The sequence below is a fragment of the Cyrtonyx montezumae genome, unplaced genomic scaffold (genome assembly GCF_038088225.1).
Source record: "Cyrtonyx montezumae isolate F1298 unplaced genomic scaffold, pur_monq_1.0 scaffold_8, whole genome shotgun sequence".
In the NCBI taxonomy this organism is placed as follows: Eukaryota; Metazoa; Chordata; class Aves; order Galliformes; family Odontophoridae; genus Cyrtonyx; species Cyrtonyx montezumae.
The window spans coordinates 106,553,700-106,575,828 of NW_027072089.1; the positions used below are offsets into that span (position 1 = coordinate 106,553,700).

The 22,129-nt window shown below is 41.3% G+C and overlaps 1 protein-coding gene across 2 annotated transcripts in view; it reads right to left on the reverse strand.

Moving 5' to 3' along the window:
• RARB (retinoic acid receptor beta) overlaps positions 1-22,129 on the reverse strand; it is a 185,966-nt gene that overhangs the window by 30,888 nt on the left and 132,949 nt on the right. For both annotated transcript variants that reach the window (XM_065753487.1, XM_065753488.1), the window contains exon 3: positions 12,720-12,861. In XM_065753487.1, coding sequence (XP_065609559.1) covers positions 12,720-12,861 — 142 coding nt within the window. The remainder of the gene's footprint in view (positions 1-12,719; positions 12,862-22,129) is intronic.

The window sequence follows — 22,129 nt, forward strand, 5'->3', positions numbered from 1 at the left end:
CCGATGAACAGCTGTGGGACTGCCCCAGAGCCGCAGGCCGCATGGCAGACGTGCTGCAGACAAGTCACAGAATCACAGCCAGGCCCAGGAGGCACCACTTGGAGGACAGGAACTGACAAGGATCCATTCTGGCCCCCTTGTAACTCATCCCAAGGTTTTGCAAATCTGAACAAACCACGATGCTAACAACTATGCATTTTGGAATTCAAGACAGTGTTATTTTTCAGCAAAACGCTGTTGTGCTGGAATGCCTCCAACCAGCTCAAGTTAAACAATTTGCCCTGAGTGAATGCTCAGTGAAGGGAAAACTTAAACTTACGAACAGAAAGAGGCCAGATTCCCCCTCTTTTCTAATCCATCGCACAGCATTAGATTAAATACTCATTAAAAATATATATAATGAACTGTTAAGCCTGGAATATCTAGCGATTCCCCTTAATTGTCTTATTCTTTCTACGTTTCCTGGTTCCTAGGGAGTATTTTTAAAAGTTCTTCGTCCATTAGTGCAAGGCTCATTGACCACAGGGTCATCCCCCAACCTCATACCCCCAGCCAAGAAAAAAGACCCCAAAACACATAGGGATTAATCCTGCATACCTTCAGTGAGGCAGCTAGTGTATCCATATGGTTTTAAATATGTTCACACTTGGCCATGCATTAATACTAGTAGGAAAAATGTCCCTAATAAACAAACAAAATACTTACAACTGACATACAAAACAGCAGGAAAAGTTGCCAAAAAAAGGTTTTGACTCTCTCTTAAGTACAAGGAGGATTCCAGTCCTCAGTAGACTTAAACAAGTAAAATATTTCTCTTTATTCCCTTCTCTCTGTGTGTACTTTTCACTTTTTATGGGAGAGACTTGAGCATAATGGAGTTGCTTTACCACATAACAGCTATCTTCCTGACTTTATTTGTCTTCCTTTTTATTACTATTTGCATCCCTTTTCAATTTAAAATTATTTTCTGGATGTTCTGATTTAATACCAGCATTAAAGTGAAGAGGCACTCAAAGAGAAAAAAAAAAGTACTTAAATATTCAGCTTCTCTTTCAAATTACAGAAGAAGGCAAATTGAGCATCCTCCTCATAGAAGGAAGCTGTCAAAAGGTAATTTGGAATTAACAGTTCTCTGTGTCACTTGTTACAGGCATCTGTCCCTGAGCTCTCAATGGTATAATCTCAATGGGATGGCACAACATTGTACAACATGGACTACAAGACCAAAAGCTGAGTTCTTGTCTTATGAACTCACCTGTATGAGACTTATAATTTGAAACTCAGCAGCTCCGGCTTGCTCCCTGCCCAGTGGAGGCAGATCAGCATCATTAGAGAACGATTCAAAATTCACTGATCTCTTAAAATTCCATCTTCCAGTATCAACAGTTCCTCTTTATCACAACAACCTCTCTGATGAAATTTCAGAAGTCATACCCTTTTGGGTAGCTCTTCCCCATTGTCTCTCCACTAAAATCAAAATCATCCATTTCACTGATAGTCTTGAAGCAGTGTTACGGCAAGCAAAACAGAGGTAAGGTAATTCTTGTATGAAAAGAATAGCTCATGCAGTGAGAGATGCTACACATGTAAGGTGCAATATCATGAAGGATTCATCTTCTGAGGCCTCCTGTATTGATGCATCTGTATCGCTAAATGAATAAGACCTATGCAGTACCAGCTTTAATCTTCTTGGAGTGTAGAGAAAACTCTCATGCATTAGTGAAAGTAAACTTACTACATTTATAATTCTGAACAATAAATTTTCTACCTTTAACGTGGCTCTGGGACATCCTCTAAACATACACAACTAGAAGTACTGTGCTCTATTAGATAATACGTAATTCATGGATTCTTATGAAACAAAACAGTACTCCCACGAACCCATACAATTCTTGTCAATTTCCATTTTTTCACATCTCTTTCACTGTGTTGTTATTTCCATAACACATAAATAGTGCAACGTGTAATTGGCTAGCTGGAGTTAAAAGAAAGATACCAGAACTTTGTACAGAACAGATGAGAAGCAGTAGAAGATTTGCAGCACCATTCCCTGTATCAGGTTTGACCAACACTGGTAAGGCTGCTAATGATTAAAACAGAAGGAGAGGTGACAAGTGAGAACAGCATCTCCAGAATGACCAGATAACCAAAGTATTTTGTTCTCTCTCACTGTTTCAGCTGCACTGTGATGTCTTCATCAAAACTATCCACTGTTGCCAAGTGAATGAAGCACGTCTCTTTGCCATGGACGTTGTAACACGGCACCCCGAATCCTTAGATGAATTGTAGGTGTGTTCATTTCCAAAGAAAAGATGCGCTCATGCTTGCAGCATTCTTAAAAAGCTCATCTCCCAATATCACTCAATTTCCATCTGCAGTGTTACAGACTGTCCTCACTACTAAATTTTCCCATTTGATTTAATGCTTTCTTTTCTGAGTTTCATGTCTTATGGGAAGAATTTCTACAGTTTAAATTTGTTGAGTTCTGACTCCAAGAAAACACTGAAGGTAGAGTTATCAGCCTACTTAGTGCAGTAAAAAACAGTCCCCGATGCAAAATGCACAATACTACGCCAACGATTCTTCTTCCCACAAGTTTGAAGACTAAAAATGTTTAAAAATATAATGCACTGAAAACGATACAAATGTACCACGCTTTGTTAGTCTGTCATTTTAAATGGCTCGTAAAGTCCTCCCTCTGAGGATTTGACTTAAATCATTCATTAACTTGAGTCTGATGGCTTGTCCTGGAAAGGGAGAAGAGCATGGATTTCTCTAACGTAACCCAATTCCCTAACAGAAACAAAAACAACCTGATGAAATTCAGTTACTAAAAGCATGTATCGTACCCGAAGCAGAAGCGTAAATAAATTAATTACCAAGTGAGCCCTGTCAGCAAAATTCGGTTTTATGAGGAGTTTTTAAATTAACATTTCGCTTGCTTAAAAGTTTTAAAAAAGAAAGCAAGAAAGAAAAGTAGGTCAGCATGTTTCCCCAGCATGTATTTTTGACTCCATTAAAACTGTCTGTCAGATGACTAACCAAGCCTGTAATCCAACTAAAAGCATGTTTGCTTTTTGTTGCACTTTTTGCCAGGGGAAAGGAAGAATTCCACTCAGCTCTAACTCTGAAATTCAGATAAACGTCTCAAGAAGTCAGATAATTTCCCCACATTTACCCATCAAATTAATTTGTATCAATGATGAGCAACTGGTTTTGGATTAATGACACTGAGAACAATCCCAAGATGACTAAATGCTCACTGGCCTTAGGCACTGCCTGCGGGGCTATTTGCTACCATCTTTTTAAGTCATTTTCAGAACTGCCTCTGTGTGACTGACAGGCATTTGACTTCAGACTCAAATTTTTAAGACTTAAAAATCTGGAGTTTTCACAAATGTGCCAACATGCGAACAACTACCAGGACAAGGTGGGATGGGGCAAATCTGTTCCTGTTAAATTCTACTGGGCCAAAGAAAACTGAAAATCCCGATGCCTTATGATCATTCTTTTGCTAGTATTAACGGCAGAATGATATTTCAGTTTAAGATAAAGAGGGTGTTATTTCTCCAGTGTGTATGCCATCTAACTTTAAAAAATCCCGTACACTTTCCATGTGAGCACTAAAGAACAGGAGATTAACTGTTCCAATGTATTTTAAATTGAGCATGTGATACCAAGTCAAACTGAAAACAAATCAGGGCTATTTTTAGAGCACAGTCCTAGGGCTAGCATCTCCGTGGCAGGAGTTGCAGTGCGTCAGCTGGCTTATCACAGGCATGGCAATGGAAAACTCCCTCTGCTATAACAATTCATACAGTGTATGAAAGCAAGCTGAAAGAGTCTGACAGCAGCAGAGGGAAATCCATGGCCTCATCTACTTATGTAGAGATCTTCTTAATGAGTCTTTGAGAGCCTACTGGTTTCCAAGTGTCTTCTTTTTACCTTCCACACTATCAGCACATGAGTCCCTCCCACTGCATGGTCAGCACAGCCTTTGCTTCTTTGCATTCTGCAGAAAGACCCATCCTACACAAGAGCATCTCCAGAGAAGGCATCGCCAGGAAAACAGAGGAGTAACTTTGCAGATACAAATCATCAGGAGGATGTGTGCATTCTCCTATGTTCTTCTACAAGGAAGGACCAAACACGCGTCTCCTCTGATACTGAGTCCTCCACGCACTTTTAGGTTGCTGCAGTTCAGACTTCCCAGAACTCCTGGGAACAATTTATGGCACTTCTCATGAACCTTGACTATTGCAGATAGCATTTTCAGGTTAGCCTGACAACCAAACAAGCCATGTTTAGCTTCAAGATCCAGGACACTGGCAATTTGCTCATTCCCATACCGATATTTATCTCATCAACATTTCTCCATCAGACAAATTTAGCATCCAAAAATAAGAGAAGCATTCAGAGGGAGAAAAAAAAATGCACAGCTACAGTCAGCAGAGAAACCACAAGGTGCCAGTAGAAAGCACAATCGCATGGCAAAATGGCAATTAGGAGAAAGAGATGCATCAAAGATGCCCCATGCCCCCAAACAAGAAAATGATCTGAATGAGGAATAGGAAGCAGTGAACTGAGTGCATGAAGAAAGAATGGAAGCTCTGAAACAAAGCTTTTGAGGTCATGGGATTGGGGTCTCAGCCGTTATGTCTGCATGACCAAGCAAGCGTGGCCTCAGCCCTGCGCTTTCGAGCACAAGAGCCAGGCAGGGACAGACTACCTCCAGATTTCCCATCTGCTCTTATAGCAACACTGCCTGGCACAAGGCAGAGAGGATAACAGAGGTTGGGTTTTTTTTCTGCATGACAGCAGTTTTGATACTAAACTCAAGCGGTGGTAAAGGCCATCTACAATGAATGTACGGAGTCAGTGTGCTACAATAACTGCACCCACCCACCCACCCGCCAAAAACAAAGAGGGAGACAAGAAATACCAGAAAAAGACTGCAGAAATAATCAGACTCACGTGAGATGAAAATACACAAAGGTGTGAAATGAAAATTCTCAAGTTTCAGTGCCTCTAACCGTTCCAAAATTGAGCAAGACCTCTGCAGGAGGTGCCATAGGGCTGCTACTGAAACTGAACATCAACAGAGACATGACCGGATGACAGGCTCGGATCAGATGTGCTCTCTTTAAAGTAAGAAAGGGTTCAATCAGGTCAGAGGACTTTATTAAAGCTGCTGAATAGTAACACGCACTTCACTTGAGTGTGCAGCAGATGTAGGCCCCGGCTGCTTTGAAGAAATTATACTGTATGCGCTTTATACTTTTCTCTGGCTGTAATTATTTCTGAGCTTCACCTATACTGACAGACAAGTTATGCATACAAGGTCTCCGTGTCATTCAGCTGAACTTCCTCCATAGGAGAAGAGCAAGAGGCATTCAGAAAGTCCAGAAGTCCCTGACATCGAATTGACACCTTTTCTTTTCTTAAAGGACAGCTGTTTCAGAGCGTTACCGGGTCCCGCAGTGAAAGCGATCAGCACAGCACCTCCAGAAGTGCCAGAGCTTTAATAAAACACATTAAGTAGAAGGTAAGAAGGGTGCACACTCGCAGTCCCACAGATCAGAATTTACAGGCGCGGACAAAGGCTGCACAGAGCATCTGGTAACTTCCGTGAGGGTCCACGTTGTCATAGAGACCGCCGGGAGCAGCGGCAAGTTCACCAAGGCAGCCATACCTCAGTGAGTGATTCTTAATGCAACTTCCAGCTGAGGACGTGCAATCAATCTCTGTGTGAGCTTATTGAAGGGATTCCCTTTATGCTTACTCAGTCCTCAAGAGCCCAAAATGGGGGAAAAGGTTTTAAGATATATATATTTTATTACTCTTAAAGACAAGGCAAGGCCCAGTGCTTCCTCTGGATTAAAGGGAGGAGGAAAAAAAAAAGATAAGTGCTTCCTTTGAACAAGAAATTATGCGAAACATCAAAAGCTTGATGAAGACAGTCAATTTTATAAAAAAAAAAAAAAAAAAGGGTGGAGAGAGTAGTTCTAGGGCAGCCAGACTGGCCATGTGCAATGCTGTCTCCCCTCTCCCCAGAGAATCCCCCACAGAGGTGGCCCCAGGGCACAGCATCGCTGCTGCCCTTCTCCCAGGCCGCTCTGATGGCCTCGCTCCATCTGATGCTATGACATGCAGGAGGTCCCCTGTTCTCCCTCCTCTCTCCATGCCTTTCTCTCCACAAGTCCCTGCCCAGTGGTGTCTGACCCCTGGGTAACTTCCCTGGGGACAGCAGCACCTCTGCCCCTCTCCAGGTTCCCGCTCCTGCCTCCGGGCTCAGTTCCAACACTTGGGAGGTTTGGAGCTGACAAAAAGAAACACAGAAACGGTGCCAAGGGTTGTTTATTGGCTGGGGGGTCTTCAATTCTTAGCTTACACAATTTTCAATGTGAGGAAGAAAAAAAATAATGTTGCGGCTCTAGCATGCTATGATTTAAAGTTGCAGCTACTTGTGTAATGCCTGAAAGGCAATGAGCAGAAGAGGAAAGCGAACTTGAGGACTCTATTTGTACTTCTTAACATTTTAGGATATAAAGATCAGACTAATTACCGAACAGTCTTGACTTGAGCAGGGTTCACTAATCACGCTCTGCTTGAGAAATTAGGAGAGAATTTACTTAGCCACATCATGAAAGGTGCCAATAAATTGTTCAGCTGGAGAGTTAACATAATAAAAAAAATCATTTTTTATGTTATTTTCTTTAGCAGTTTATTAATTGCTGCCTGAAATACTTTTCTGAAACACAACGAGCTGCAAATGAATTCATGGGCTATTAATCTGCTGTACATGGCACTGGAGGGAAAGCTCATTAGGTGAGTTGATGCAATTACTGCTATTACATAACCATCTTCACAGAACATAGAGTAAATTATGAATAATAACATTCAACCTAAGTTGCTCCTTCAAACATTAAAGCTGGCAAGTGAAAGCTGTGCAAAATCAGGAGGAAAGGCTAAAACACAGAAGAAGGGAGAAGAGAAAAAAGGAAAAGCATATATGCTACTTTTAAGACAAAATCAATGTTAAAAAAAGCAAAAGATGTTCCTTTAATGATGGGAAACAGCATGCAAAAAAGTAGAAATCAGATTGGTACGACAGAATATTAATTGTATATAAATCATTTTCAGCTGTCAAGCACAGCAAAGTGTGCATTAGCACACTCTAGCAGAGGACAGAATGACACAAGAAAACAGTGTTTTGCAGCAGTAAGACCCCTTATGCTAGTTTTCCTCTAATCTTAAAACTATCCCAACCAATGATAGCATTTGTTGGTAACTTTTAGAAGTCTCCAGTTTCTCAGACTGAAAGAATAAATACAAACATTCTTATCTGATCAGAGACCAAAAAAGAAACATGCAGCCTTAGTGAAGAAAATGAAAACACAGGGATCTATATAACCTGATCACTGTTTCTCCAATATCTGTATAGTTAAATTCTTAACATTTCTTCAGTATTTTCAGTTTACACCTTCCACCTTAAAATACAAACTCTGCAAAAAGGGTTGCCATTTTCTTCTATCAAGATAGAAAAACTCGTCTCATCAGCTTGTAACATTTGGAGAGATGTCCCAGAACAGAATTCAGGGTTTTCTGATTTCTGCTCTGATCTTTCAGTCATGCCTCTTGAGGAACCAACGCAAGTCAGTAGGGGAAGTAACTACTCTGGAATGTTTGAAAAAGCCCCCAGCCACTGTATGGTATTTAGGCATCTAGTTAAAAATCTAGCCCATAGCAAAGCAATTCTTACATCTAGTACTTAATGCTGGGAAAAAAAATATAAAGAAACACTTCAGTTCTGAATTAAAGCTTTTAAGTGAAGAATGCATGCACTCTAATTAATTCATGTTAAAATTACATTAGATCATCAGTGTGAGCTTCTGAAATGCAGCTACACAGACTAGCCCTCTACTCAGCAACTCACTGGAGATGGAACTGCACTTCAGTAAGGAGTCTGGAAGAAAATGAAAGAGGAATATAAAGTAGAAAATATAAACATGACAGTTCTTCAATCTGATGTTTCCTGGTTGCTGATTTAAACCAGAATTAAAGTAAGTAAATCAATTCAATCTATTGTTCAGTAGCAGAATGTAATCATATGTTCTGAGAAGCACGGACATTTAAATATTATAAGACTTTGAAGTCTGCGAAAAAAAGCAACACACATTTCTGAGCAAGCTTAAAAAAAAAAAAAAAAAAAAAAAAAAGCAACAAATACAGAACACAAAACCTGGATTCTTTCCACTTCATGGTAATTCCCCAGCATTCCCTGCCTTCCTCCTTTCTCTCCCTCCAGGGAGGTTAATTGTAAGCAGATTTACTAATCTGAACATTGCTTCAGTGCATTGAAGCAATCTGGAACAATAACTCTGTGCCTTTATAAACATAATTTTGCTCTATTAGAGCTCGCTGCAGATGAGACTGATGCCAGCACAGAGGGCTTTTCTGCACTACCCCACAACACATGGGCTGGGTGTGTGTCTGAGAGGAACCCAATGGCTCCTCAAGCACAGTGAAAATGCTTGGAGGCTCCATTTTGTAAAAGAGGAAGGATGGAAGTGGAAGAGTTGCTGGGCTAAGCTGAGCAGTTGTGGCAGAAGGAAGCTTTGTGTTCCTTCCTCTGTACCCTGGAATAAATCCAGTTTAGGTTTTCCTTAAGGGTCGGTTTCACCTTACAAACTATACATTCCAACATCCTGATTGAAAGAGTCCATTTTATCATGTTAAACTTTTGCCCAGCCTCCTGCATGCTCCCTTAATTGTGCAAGGCAGCAGTGTTCGTGTGACCTCTCGTTAACTCCCGAGGACCGAGGTCCGTGCATCCAGACAACAGAGTGCTTCTTGCTGACACCTGGGGTCAGGCCAAGGATGGTGCTTCAACATTAGCTTAGAGATCACGTAATCAAAGGGCAAAGGTTAGTTTCCTAAGGCTCTCCATCACATAATAAGCCAGTGTCAGCCTTACTGCCTTCTCACTTCGGTGACAGCAAAAAAGAAAATCCTATGCAATCACAATTTGTCTCTACAGGTCAATTAAAGAAAAATTAACAGGCTGGAAGGATATAAAGGAGAGACTTGTTTTGGAGTGGGGATCAGAGCCTCAGCTGCACCTACACGCTTCTGAATGAGCTTCTGAGCACTCACAAATGCATTTACAGCAAGACTTAAACGTGACACACTGCTAGTGGAAGGTTTGGCTCCGGACTGCTCTAACTCAGAGGCGCAGCTCAGGTTGCAGGAACACAAGCTCAGGAGTTGCTGTAACCAGGGAGCTGAGGAAAGACAGCACGGCTTTGTTTCCAAGTCTGTTTTGCCCGGCTGTAGGATGGTTAAGTCTGCCATCACTGAGTCGTTCCCCCTCACACCCTTTGTCTTGTCTGTTTGGAGCACAAACTTTTTGCAACAGCAACCACACAATGAAAGACAGTCCCTGCGCTAGTGGGATCCAGTTTCAGCTGGGTCCTGCAGATATTATCACAATACAAATAGCTCCATTGGTGCCCCGGAGGCAGGCTTGTTATTGACCTCTCTTGATCAGATCTGGGGACTAAAATGGGGTCGAAGATAGCTTTTTTCCCTCTCCGAACAAAACAACCTATAAAGAAATGCAAATTCGGTGCATTCCTTCGTCTCACTTCATTCTCCAAAACAAGATAAAAGCATACAAGAAATGCTCAGTGTCTCTTCTCTTCCAACACACTGTATCTCCATCCTTAAAATCTTACTTATTACATTGGCTAGGCAGCAAGTTCTGATCTCTGATGTTTGCATGCAACACTCATTAAACTCAAAAGGTGCTGCATATGCAAGTACTTCAGCATGCCTTTTAAAGGCAGAACAAATAAGAACACGACCAGAGTGTTTAAGCATGGATTACTCTGTATACTGAAATTCTGCATTTACACCTTCTCAGCTCCTGGGAACTGACCCTTGTGGTTCCTATTTGCAGCTGCCCACTGTGATTACCTTCCCCATTTGGGACTGGTTTGAACATTGTAGGCTTGTTTCCCTATGAGACTTCTCTGAAACTTACTTCTATCCTTTGTTCATAGCTTTCATATTACGGGGTAAAAGAACTGTAAGAAGAAAGAAAAGCAAAATAGCATAATGCCAGCTATTCAGGGAGATAACTACCTCCTACAAAAAAAAAAAAAAAAAAAAAAGGGGGGGGGAGAGTCCTCTGACAACTGTTCCTTCGTTTACATAAACTTCTGAAGAAATAAAAGGAGTTGAAACCTGGAGACACGTATGAAAGAAGATCGGATGAGAAAATAGTTCATCAATTCTCTTATGAGTTGAGAAGCTCCTGTTTATGAAGGATTAACACAGAATCACTTCAGTCTTAGTTTTTGAACCAAGAAGACAAGATTCTCTGCAAATTGATGACATTAAAAATAATTCTTTACTCCTTTGCATATGCTTTCTACAGAAACACACCTGGAGGACATCCCTCACTTCCCCTCAGTACCCTCTGAGCTCCCCCTCCAGGCTGGCATCCCCTCTTTCAGTGCCTGTAGTGGTTTAAATGAAGGCAACTGCCAAAAGGCAATTTCACTCTGTTAACCCTAGGAGATAGGCAGACCAAAACCATAACTCTTGCTTGTAAAACTTCACTTACCCCATGAGAGAAAACCATTATGTAAAAGGCACTTCACAGTTGTCCTAAGTAACTTTAGTTAACATGTTAGCAACATTGCTGGTATTTCCAAAGCCTACTCTGATGTGATGTTACAGCGTTTAATAAGATTACTACTCACGTCAGCAATAAATTCCTTCAGAATCCAAGGTCAGCAAACCCTGAGTTGAAGACATTTTTTCTTATCCCATATACTATATAATATTGTTTTTTACAACAAAGCAGTTTCATATGTATAGATACATATGCAGTCATATACCTAGGAATAAAATCTTTATTGTTTCATCTTGCATCTCTGTGCATCTTTGTATTCAGCCTGCTGCTGTTTACCTCCTCCTTTACTCTCATTGTGGTCTCCATTCAGTAAACCTACACATAACTCTTGTTATTATCAATTAATCTTTTTGCGAAAAGTAAGGATCTCTGGGCAGGACTACTGCCATTACCAGAGGCCACCTGCTAGGACTATCTGGACATTTCATTCACTGTAAATAACAGCATTAAGACAACACTTGTGACAAGCTGTGATTTAGTCCAATTCTGTTTCTGGGCCATTTTCAGCAACCACGGTTTTCAGATTTTCATGGAGGGACATGGAAACATTTTTAGTGATTCTAAAGATGCATCAGGCACATTCTCTGGCTCCTTCTGGAGGAGAGAATGAGAGAGAAAAGAGTGAAACCAAGACTGACCAATGTGGCACTGGGACCTATTTCTGCTCATGTTCCTACCCAAGGTTGCACAAGTGAACTACTGAGAAGTGTAATGCAACTTAGGAAGAAAAAACGCTGAAGATGGGGATGTATTTCAATCACAAATCCATCATAAATGTCTCATTACTGTTAATTTTTTTGTCCAGTCTTGAAGTCTTTCTAAGGAGAGATCGAGTAAAGGAAAGCAAGGAAGTGGTGTCAGAATTTTTTTTCTTTGGTTTACTCAAACTCCCCATTTCTGTAGTGGTTACGATTGGAACTAACCCACAGAAATCAGGAACATCCCTGACAGAGCTCAAAACCCTCATTATTCAAATAAGTCACTACACCAAAGATTTTTTTTCTTACCGCTATCACTGCATTTCTCAGTGCCATCTCAAAAATGAGACTCTTCTAAGTGCTATTCCACAGAAACTTGAGTCTGGCTCTTTAGTAAGATTTCCCTGCTCGACAGGGATATCAATAACGTGGAAATAGGGAAAAATTGCAAAATTCTATCTGTATATTTTAAAAGGCAAAGAGCATTAAAGAGCAAAACCAAGATTTTTAGAAGGCATGGAAAAGTCATTTTTTGTGGTGCGTACTTGACAGTACTTGTTCGTAGTTAAGTTTACTTGCTTTGCGGGTTTATAAGAGGATTAATCAACTTGTTTCACCTTTCAGAAGAACTCCAACAAGTAAGAACAGAAGACTCGGGGCCATTGTACTATACTTAACTATATACAGTTAAACACTGTACCATCAGCATAAACTGGTGTTAACACCAGAGGAGGAGTCTCCCTGCAGAAGCATCTACACTGGGACAAGGGAGAAAGTGCAAGGCTGAAGAAGGCCGTTATGTGGTGCAAATAGGCCACTGGGAAGCCCTTGCGTGATGACACCCTAAGCTGACCCCTAAACTTGCTAGGCAGCAAAGCCATGAGCTGGTAAGTATCACTGTGGGAAGACTGAAAGAGGTTAAGAAGCCAGTGCTATTTCCCTCATGCCCCTTGGCCAAAGGAGCGATTTCTAGAATACAGGGGAGATAACCCAACCTTAGAACAACCATCTGTGGTTTTGTTGCTTTATGAAGTGAAATAACCCTTTAGAAGCTCTCACATCCACACAGTTTGGCCACATTACTCAATCAGCATGTTGCACTATTAGTTCTCCAGTGATAGCAATTAAGCTGCAAAGTTAAGGATTCAAAAGTTAGTAAAGCACATCTGAAGTTGTGTGCAAAGTTCAAGCTCCTTTCTATACATATGAATGCAGACATTGGCTTCAATTGTGTAATTGCATAGTATTTTTCTTCCCTTGGGACTGCCATATACACGTAGAGCATGACAAACAACATACTGTTTCGGAAGGCAACTTACATTCTTTGGACATTCCCACTTCAAAGCACTTCTGTAGTCTGCAGTACTGGCAGCGATTTCTGGTAACTTTATTGATAACACAGTTTTTATCTCTATGACATGTGTAAACCATGTTCTTCTGAATACTCCTGCGGAAAAAGCCCTGAAATAAAGAAAAAAAGAAATCAAGTAAACCTTTGAGCTTCCCATAAGTCTTAAGAGACAGGCACTAAGATTGCTTTAAAATCACAAAATAAATTTGAAGTTACAATTGGAGTATGGCATCTTTAAAGACTTGCTCTTATAATAATTTAATACTGTTGTTGTTTTTTTGCAGCATAAAGACTCGTCTCTTAAATAAAAAACAATTAAATAACACAACCAAAAGCCAAAATAAATTAAACTAAAACTAGTAACACCACTTGGGTAGTGGAGCCCACGATTTTTATAAGAAGGTTCAAATACAAACTGAGCTGGGTAAACAATGCTTTCTTAATTGATCCTCCTGGATGTCAAATACTCACCCAACAGCCAAAAATCTCTCTCAGCCTAAAGATTCCATTTTAATTTTTTTTACTACCACAGACATTCTCTAGTTTGAATGTTGCACTTTAAGAAGTGAAATAATTTGAAACCCAGGTTTTTTAGCTGTCTGAACCCCTACAGCAATTAATTAGGCTTCTGCAGGTGGAAGAGTTCCAGCACTAGGTTACTGAGTTGTGAATTTGTAAAAGCCACCAATTACAGCATTTTTCTTATTTAGATACAGCTGTGAAAATAATCATGTAATTATAATGACCTTGAACAGAAATTAAGGAGAACTAGAGGTCTCATTTATGCTTGGGGAACAACAATTGCCTGGATTCCTCCTTTAGCAAGTAAAAAAGAGAAACATGCACAAATGGCAAGGTTAGCTGGCACCAAAAAAAAAGGCAAAACTGAGTTAATTTCCTCATCTGCACTAAAAAATAAGCTGGAGATAATATCATATAGTAATGAAGAAGAAAAAAGAGGATTACTTTAAGCATTTTAGAGATCAACCCCCAGATATTCAGTGAAAGTATTTCTGTGGCAGACATCTGGACATTTGACAGTACCATTTAACCTTCTCACTCAGACTCTGAAAATCATTTCAGCAAGTACCGGGGTCAAATTTCAGTCAACATCATAGCATTATGGAAGAATAGTTAGCAATTTAATATTTTTTGGAGGGCTTGAGAGGTTAAAACTCTTCAACCAGTCACATGTTTATACCCTACAGGGAAGTGGTAAATGCAACGCCACAAATGATAGCTCTGTACCCACAATGCATATGTCTGAAGATGCAATCATGGTAAGCTATAAAGTTGGCTCTTCTAAAAGGAATCACAGAGATATTTAAGTAGTTCAAAAGCCCCAAACCCTATCATTCAGAGTTAACTGAGAGTTTCTGGCCATACAATCAGGGAGTGGTAGGGCAGGCACGGTCAGTAAGGGATGGTCATAAATTCCTTGCACACCCAACATGCTATAGATGCTAATGTTATGAAAATACCTCAAATTCACTCAGAACTGAAAAATGCCTCCTTAATCACGCAACCTCTGGCAAGAGTTTTCTGCTGTTCTTGCACAGGCAAGCCTCATCCTGAAGTTACCTTCTCTGATTTAGAAGATAGTTAATAGAATCATCAAAGAACTAACAAAAAAACACTTATTTCTCAAGCTACAGGATACAGCAGAAGTATTTAAAGCCTTTTTTTTAATAAATAAAACTTTAAAAAGCTATCAATAACACTGCTACCATATATTCTCCACTTTCATCATTAACACTGCTTTAATGTTTGCAAGGAAAAATATGAAGGAGTGTACGTTTGTTTATTGAAAAGAAGAAAATTTATGCTAATGTCTACAAACTACTTTCTTGCTTTGATATTCCCCTAATTGCAAAACCTGACTCTAGCGTTTGCTGATAATGCTGTCTAGAACTGTGAGAAGTCCCTGACATCTATTATTGTTGATTTCAACAGACAGAAACTGTGAACTGTCTCGGTTCAAGGGTCTCCATGAGGCTTACTTGGTCACCACATTTTAGGTGGCAGGAGGCAGGGTGAGCCAAGACTGGTAGTATGACCTGCAATCATCCTGGTTTAATCCATTCCTAAATGTCGCTGATGGAATAAAACTCCTAACATCAGCTTGACATGGCAGGAAGCAAAATGGCCTGAACAAACAAATACAACAGTAGCTCAACAACTGTCTCACCACACTGAACAACTGGAGTAATTTAATATACGCAGCTCCCACAGCCTCCCTGTGCCTGCATGTTCCTTTGGGCATCAGCTGTCAGTCATCCATGCTCAAGTAACTTCAGGTTTACTGAAAGGAACTACTTAAATTCAGAAGTCAAAAGTGTCACCTAATACACAGAAGAGGGGGAACAAGTTCCCCCAAATATACCTGTATCTCACCAAATATAGTCAGAGGTTAATGTGATCCACTGAGTGATCATTCGTTCTCATATTTAGACACTGGTTCTTTTAACCTAGGGTCTAATTACAACTCATCACGAAGGAAAGCAGAGACGGCTACTTCAGTCCTTAGCACACAAACTTGACCACAAAGCCAAACAGAAAAAGGTGACCTGACTTCTGCAGATGACAAGCATAAAGCATTCATGAACTCATCATTAATATAAAAGGCTTAAGTGAATAAACATAGAACAAGCAGACATCCAGGTTGAAATAAAGAGGTTCTGCAACAGCCTAAGCTCTCCAGGAAATATCCTACATAGAATGAAATACATAGAAGAGAGTATTGTGGAAGCTTAGACTGTTCTTTCACAAACTCTATTTTTTATTTTTTTTTTCACCTGCATTTGATGCTCCTCCTGGACTTACTTGCAATTACGTAGCTTCACAGCTTGGTTTTGAGAGCTGCCTCCACAAACCTTGCTTTGTGAGGGCACAAGTGTGGAGTGGCATGCCCAGACCCTGTCCCAGGTCTGACCATAGGCTGACAAAAGCATTTGCTCACAAGGAAAATCATTAGGCCATAAGCCTGTTCAGAACTTTGGAGACGTTTTTTCTCCCTCCGGTTTGTCTCACCTCAAGTGTTGGGTTTATAGTGCAGGCCATAAACACAAGCAAACAAACTGCATGCACCTGAGATCATGCACGTGCTTGGCTCAGTGCCGCTTCACACATGGGGCCAGTCTAAGGCCTCTGGGATGAGCACAGAGATGTGATTTGCACACAGGGCCTGGCCACAGCAGGAAGGCAGTCTGCCAGCAACTGTGAAAAATGGCTGCTTGCCTCCAAAACTGAAGGGCCAGGCTTGCACACTTTGTTTCTGTGCTTGCTCACATTGCGCTACAACAAAACCTAAGTACAGGCATTGCTGGACATATGCCCTGAGGTATGCTGCAGGCCTCCACATCCCCAAAGTATTTGAGTCATTACCCTGCTGAGGATGTGATAAACTGCCCCTGGTACTGTGGGTTCCTGCTGATCCCATTTCACAGACTGCAGCATGAGCAGGAATGAGACAAGACAGCAGTCTGCCTTTGTCCCTGCACAGGTACCTCCACATCACCTGCTTTGGCTGCCAGCACCTCTGCAGCCAGGGACAGCACCGTGGGACACAGTAATGGGCCAGAGTGCCTGCTGCCCCACAGCGCAGAGCAGCTCAAGTAAACCATGTCAGGGCTGGCTCCCAAACAGTGGGGCAGCCAGCCTGACCTGCACACCGTGTGCACAGTTCTGCTTCCTCCCTGTCGGATTTAGGTGGCAGGCTGACACCATCCAGCACTGCTTATATCCAGACTTCTTGCTCAACGTTCACTGAGAATCACAGAACCCCAGAATGGCTTGGGTTGGAAGGGACCTTAAAGAGCATCCAGTTCTAACCCCCTGCTGCTGCCATCCACTGGATCGTGCTGCCCAGGGCCCCGTTCAGCCTGGCCTTGAGATGGGCACCCACAACTTCTCTCAGCAGCCTGTGCCAGCAGCTCAGGACCTCACCACCTTAAAATAGTGAAGGTAGAAGTGAGCCTACTTTTTTGTCAAGTGAGTTTAATCTGAGCACACGACCGCAACAGTTTCTTTAAAAAACACAAAAATAAGTCTGAATGCAACCTAACCGTAAGATGTCTGATATTTTGGAGACAGAAAACCATACAATCACTGTTTGTATATTAATGGACTTCAAGTGCCTCTGGGTTTTTGGAAAACAAATACATTCACCTCAAAAGGAATTTGTTTTGCTCAATATTTACATGAACAATTTTTTAGGCAAATATTTGAGCATCTCTTCCAAATTAACACTCTGTGATGGGAGATGAGACACTCCTGTGCCAAAAAAGAAGCACAGATGATTCTTTGTAATTTAAAATGTGTTACGAATATAAAGACAAAAGGCTTCTGTGAGACATAAAATGTTACTGTGATACATAATTGGTTTGGATAGCACCTACAAAGTACCTGAATTTCAAGTATAGGAACCAAACAAGACCTATCAGGAACAGTGATTTGCTCTAATATTCCTTTTATCTGCAACTTTTGAAAGGAGCATAGAACTCGTGTTTTTATTTTCATGAAGACAAGCAAAGCTTCAGAGAAATCATTCTTCTGAATTAATTCTGTTCTTCTGAGCTGCTGTTACCGGCAGCCCTCACACAAAGCATTTTGGGCAGACATTTCAATTTTTAATCTCATCTTTTCTGCACACCATGCCGTGCTCCTCCCAGGCCCACCAATCTTGTTATCTTAATGGATGACAGATAGAGTATCACTCTGACCATGCCACATTAGGCGTCCTCATTTACCCAGCGCAAGGAAAAAATGCTGAGTATAAATTATTCAGAAATCTATTGTATCAGCGTGTGTTCTCTGAGCATTCACCACTGGCAGAGCAGACAGATTATTTTTCACTTTTAATTGTGTTGATATCTTATCTGCTGCACTGAAAGCAGAGAGTGATACGTGAAACCATATGTACTGAGCAGCAAAGAAACCCAGTTTACTAGGTCCATTGCTTAAAACTAGATGGCAGATTTAGTCAATGCAACTTCAAAACAATGCCAAAAAATCCACTCTAGCCCATTCACCACATATTTTTGTAGTTATCTGTTCGTGTGTCAAAAATTAAAGAGCTCCCTACAGAGCAGCATTGCCTGCACAGAATATTAACTACTCTGATACTATTTGGAATGGCTTCATGCCACTGGTTATCTGAATACAAAGGAGGGCTTAAGGATAAGCCCTCCAAATGATGGTAAGTATTCAAACAGATAAAATCTTACAGAATTGTTAGCACGAACTGCTACGCTGATAGGAAATGTATACCAACCCCTGTCCTTCAATGTCCGGTTGACTTCAGCAAGTCACATGACTTAAAGCTGAATTTAAGCATATCACATGAAGAGATGGATCATTTGGTCTCGACAGCTTCTTAAAAATATTTTGGCAGCAGAGAGTATGCCAACTCTTACTCACAGATGCAGCAAGCTTACAAGTTGAAAAATTGCACTGCAAGCGATAGAGTAATCAGCAGAGAAGGGCTATTGCTAGCTCAATCTGTTTAAACAGCCTGCTCAGTTCATCTGGTTCAGCTTTGATTACCCCCAAATACAGCCAGCCTGCTATGACTCCTGCAGATTTAGAGGCTATTCTTTGGTAAATTTGCAAAATAAGCTTCTGAACAAAGCGTACTGCTACTTTATCGTAAAAGAAACAAAGGAATAGGAAAGGCTTTTCTGTGGTATCAGTCATTTATAAACTCAGACTGCCTGAGCTTTGAAGGGAAAAATGCAAAACAGGTACAAATGAAAAGAAATCCCATCTCAGGACATTAAAAGAAGGGTGGACAGCAGCTCAAGGGAGGTGATCCTCCCCCTCTGCGCTGCCCTGGTGAGGCTTTACTTGGAGTACTGTGTCCAGTTCTGGGCTCCCTGATAGAAAAAACACAGGGATCTCCTGGAGAGAGTCCAGCAGAGGACCACAAAGATGATAACGGGCCTGGAGCACCTCCCTTATGAGGTAAGGCTGAGCAGCCTTGGTCTGTTCAGCCTTGAGAAAAGAAGACTGAGAGAGGATCTTATTAAGGTTTTTAAGTATGTTCAACGTGGGAATCCAAGGGACATGGCCAACCCCTTTCCAGTGGTCTCTGGGAACAGCACAAGGGGAAATGGCCATAAACCCGAGCACAGGAAGTTTTGCACCAACATGTGGAGGAACTTCTTCATGGTGAGTGAAGGTGATGGAGCACTGGCACAGCTGCCCAGGGAGGTTGTGGATTCTTCCTCTCTGGAGGTATTCAAGATCCACCTGGACGCCTACCTATGCAACCTGGTGTAGGGAGCCTGCTCTGCAGAGGGGTTGGACTCGATGATCTTTGGAGGTCCCTTCCAGCCCCTACAATTCTATGATTCTGAGATTCTGTGACATACCTGAAACTTCTGGTATCAGCTTAACTGTGACACAGAGGACATGTAAATACACACTTTTTCACAGAGCAATCTATTTATTTCAGTAATTCATGTAACCCTCTATCCTTGCCAGTCCTGTAAAACAGGTAAAAATTGGGAAAGTAAAAAATAGGTAAGAAGGTTCCTGCTGTCTCAGAAATATCAGCGAAGATATTTAAGCTCCCAGTGATGCGATCTGCACAAAAGCACTTTGCTCTGTGTACAGGGAATTGCACAGGTATATTCAGGAACTGAATGTGATTCGCAGTGTTTTTATTACAAGAGGCAGCAGTCAAGGAAAAAAAACCACCTTTCTTGTAGAATCGTCGAGCAGGTTAGGGCAGAGAAAGCACACATTTTTAGTTGTTAATCAGCACTAATTGCTCTGAAAGGCCCCGATAACATGCCATCCCATTACTAGAGCTGCATAGGAAGGCTTATAAAAGACCTAAAAAACATAACATAAGCTGTTGAGTGATTCTGTACAGTATAAAAGACTGTAAAATGGCTGCAACCAGAACACAAGACCCCAGAAGCAATGAAAGCTGCAAAACCAGCTATCTAAAAGGAAGCTAAAATGAGCATGTTCTTAGCTGCACAGCACTTTTCCGGGATGTCTGCACTGTCTATCATGCCTTGGAAGTCACAGCTTTTAGAATAAACAAATTAATTGTCCGATACTGTGGCTGGAAACCAACGCCTGCACAAAATGGAAGCAGCTACAACAATAAGTAGAGGAAGGCTTGCTGCCAGGAAGCCCAGAAATTGTGCTGATTATGTATGTCAGGGCAGGACAGCCAGATCTCTGCAAAAACATGAATAAACACTGATCCATGTCCATAGCTTGTAAGAACACCTAGTAAATGTAGCTGCCTGGCAGGAAAGGGGCTGGACACAGCTTCCATGTCAGCCCTCAGCAGGAGTGCACTGTGTTTTTTGAGTCATGGTTGCTTTTTTTCATCAGGAATTCATGTATCACCTCATCTTGCTGTTTATTCCACAGATGAGGAGCAGCCATAACCTTCTGCAGCCAAAGGAAAAAGCAAAATTTGCTACTTGAAGCAGGACTTTTTTTAACAGACAGAACTTGAGGCACTAGCGTACAGGAATACAAACTGTTGGACCTATGGGCAAACCCCTCAGAAATGACTGTTTTCTTTTTCATTACATTTATACAAATTGAAAAGTTCATACGGTTTTACGGTTCCCTCATTTCTTAGAAAGAGAAAAGGTCCTGGTGGGGCAGGCAGATGAGAGATGTGTCACCCAGGCTCCAGACAGGACAGGATCAGGCCATACTCTCTAGAAACTCCTAGTTTTTAAGGCGAGAAAAAAATCTTGTGGGCTACAGAGGGCCAAGAAAAAAACAATTTCAACAACAAAGTTTGAAGGAAGCTATTCAAGAAGCCATTAATGCCCATTAGCCTTTAACCTGGTAAGGCTAGAAATGAAACCCATTTTTCACATCCTACATGCTGGCGCATTTTCTGATTCCTCAAAGCTTGGCCCAGCATTGAAAACATGATCCCAACAGTCAAAATGTCCACTTTGTTCAGTGAGTCTGAAACACTTCCACTAGAAGAAAGCAGCTCCTGACAGCATGACCTCCAACACGGGGAAGGAGCGTCAAGGACAGCGATCTGCCGTGAAGCGTGCGTGGTTCATTCATTCGGCTGCAAGCTACAGCCAGCAAGGGCACAACGCTATCTATAAGCCCACGGATTTCTCCACAACTTCGATTTTCACTGAACTCCTGACCTTTTTAGCAAACATGTCAAAGTCTCCAGACAGAACAGTCATCACCTTGAAACAATAAGTAAGGGGAAAGAACTGCTTAGATTTTCTGCTTCTCCACTTCAGCGGTTGAAACAGAGGAAAGGGCTGGTATGCACTTCCATCTGCTTTCTTCAATTTTTTTTTTTAAGGATATGAAATGTATTCAATTAAAAAGTTACAGTTAACTTCCTTTCAGTAATGTCTGTAGGATGATTTTTGGCTTGCTAGGAAACTCCAGATGGGAAGTGTAATGAATATAATTTGATATGAATAAGAGGAGATCAAAGAAACATTTTTCTGAGTGGCAGAGCACTGAGTTACTTCACACGGTTCAGTGCAGAACTCGGGAATTAATTATAGCATTTCGCTGCTTTCTTATATTTTTGTTTATGCAAATCAATTTCCCTTAACCTAATTAGTGGAGGACCAGACCCTTAACCCAACAGAACCATAAAATATCACTCGGATGGTCGTACGACTGGCTAGTACTTATCCAAAAGGATATGTCTGTTGTTAAGTGCAAATCTTTTTTTTTCCCCCTCTTCCCCTCCAGTGCCTCAGGATTTATACCACCAATTAAGACAGTAATGAGTGCCCTAGGTTGACCTCCTAGGAACAAGAATTAATTAAGCGCAGTATTTCTTAGTAAAGAATGACACTTTTCCAAACCCTTGTAGCTCCCTTGCATGGAAGCACAGTGTCAGGAAAGACTTTCCAAGCAGCTATCTTACAAATGTGTAACAGATTTTGGTTTATTCTCTTAATTCAGGTCTCTGTTTTATTTGTGTACAGTTTGGGGGTAGCGAGAGCAGGGAAAACAGTTTTTCAAGAACAAGATCACATTCTTCTAGACACACAGGAATATTCTGAACAGAAGTACAAAGGCCAGAAACTAAGCAGCAGCCCGTCTAACAAGATAGCAGACCTCTTGGTAAAAACAACAACAAAACATCCCCGCCAAGCTCTACTCAGTGACATGCAGAGTCCTGCAGTACACAGGACAAGGAAAAGGCTCACGTCAGCTGTGCAATTACTATGCTGCTGTTACTTCTAAGTGTTTCTCAAATCAAGCACTCCATTTACCTGCTGGCAGAGATGGAAATATGTGAAGAGGAAAGGACAAGCTCAGACAAAAACCTACATGGGACAAAGGAGGTATGTGCATGTTCCAAGTAAATTCCCCGCATGGGTGGGCTCCTGCCTCCTCCTCCCC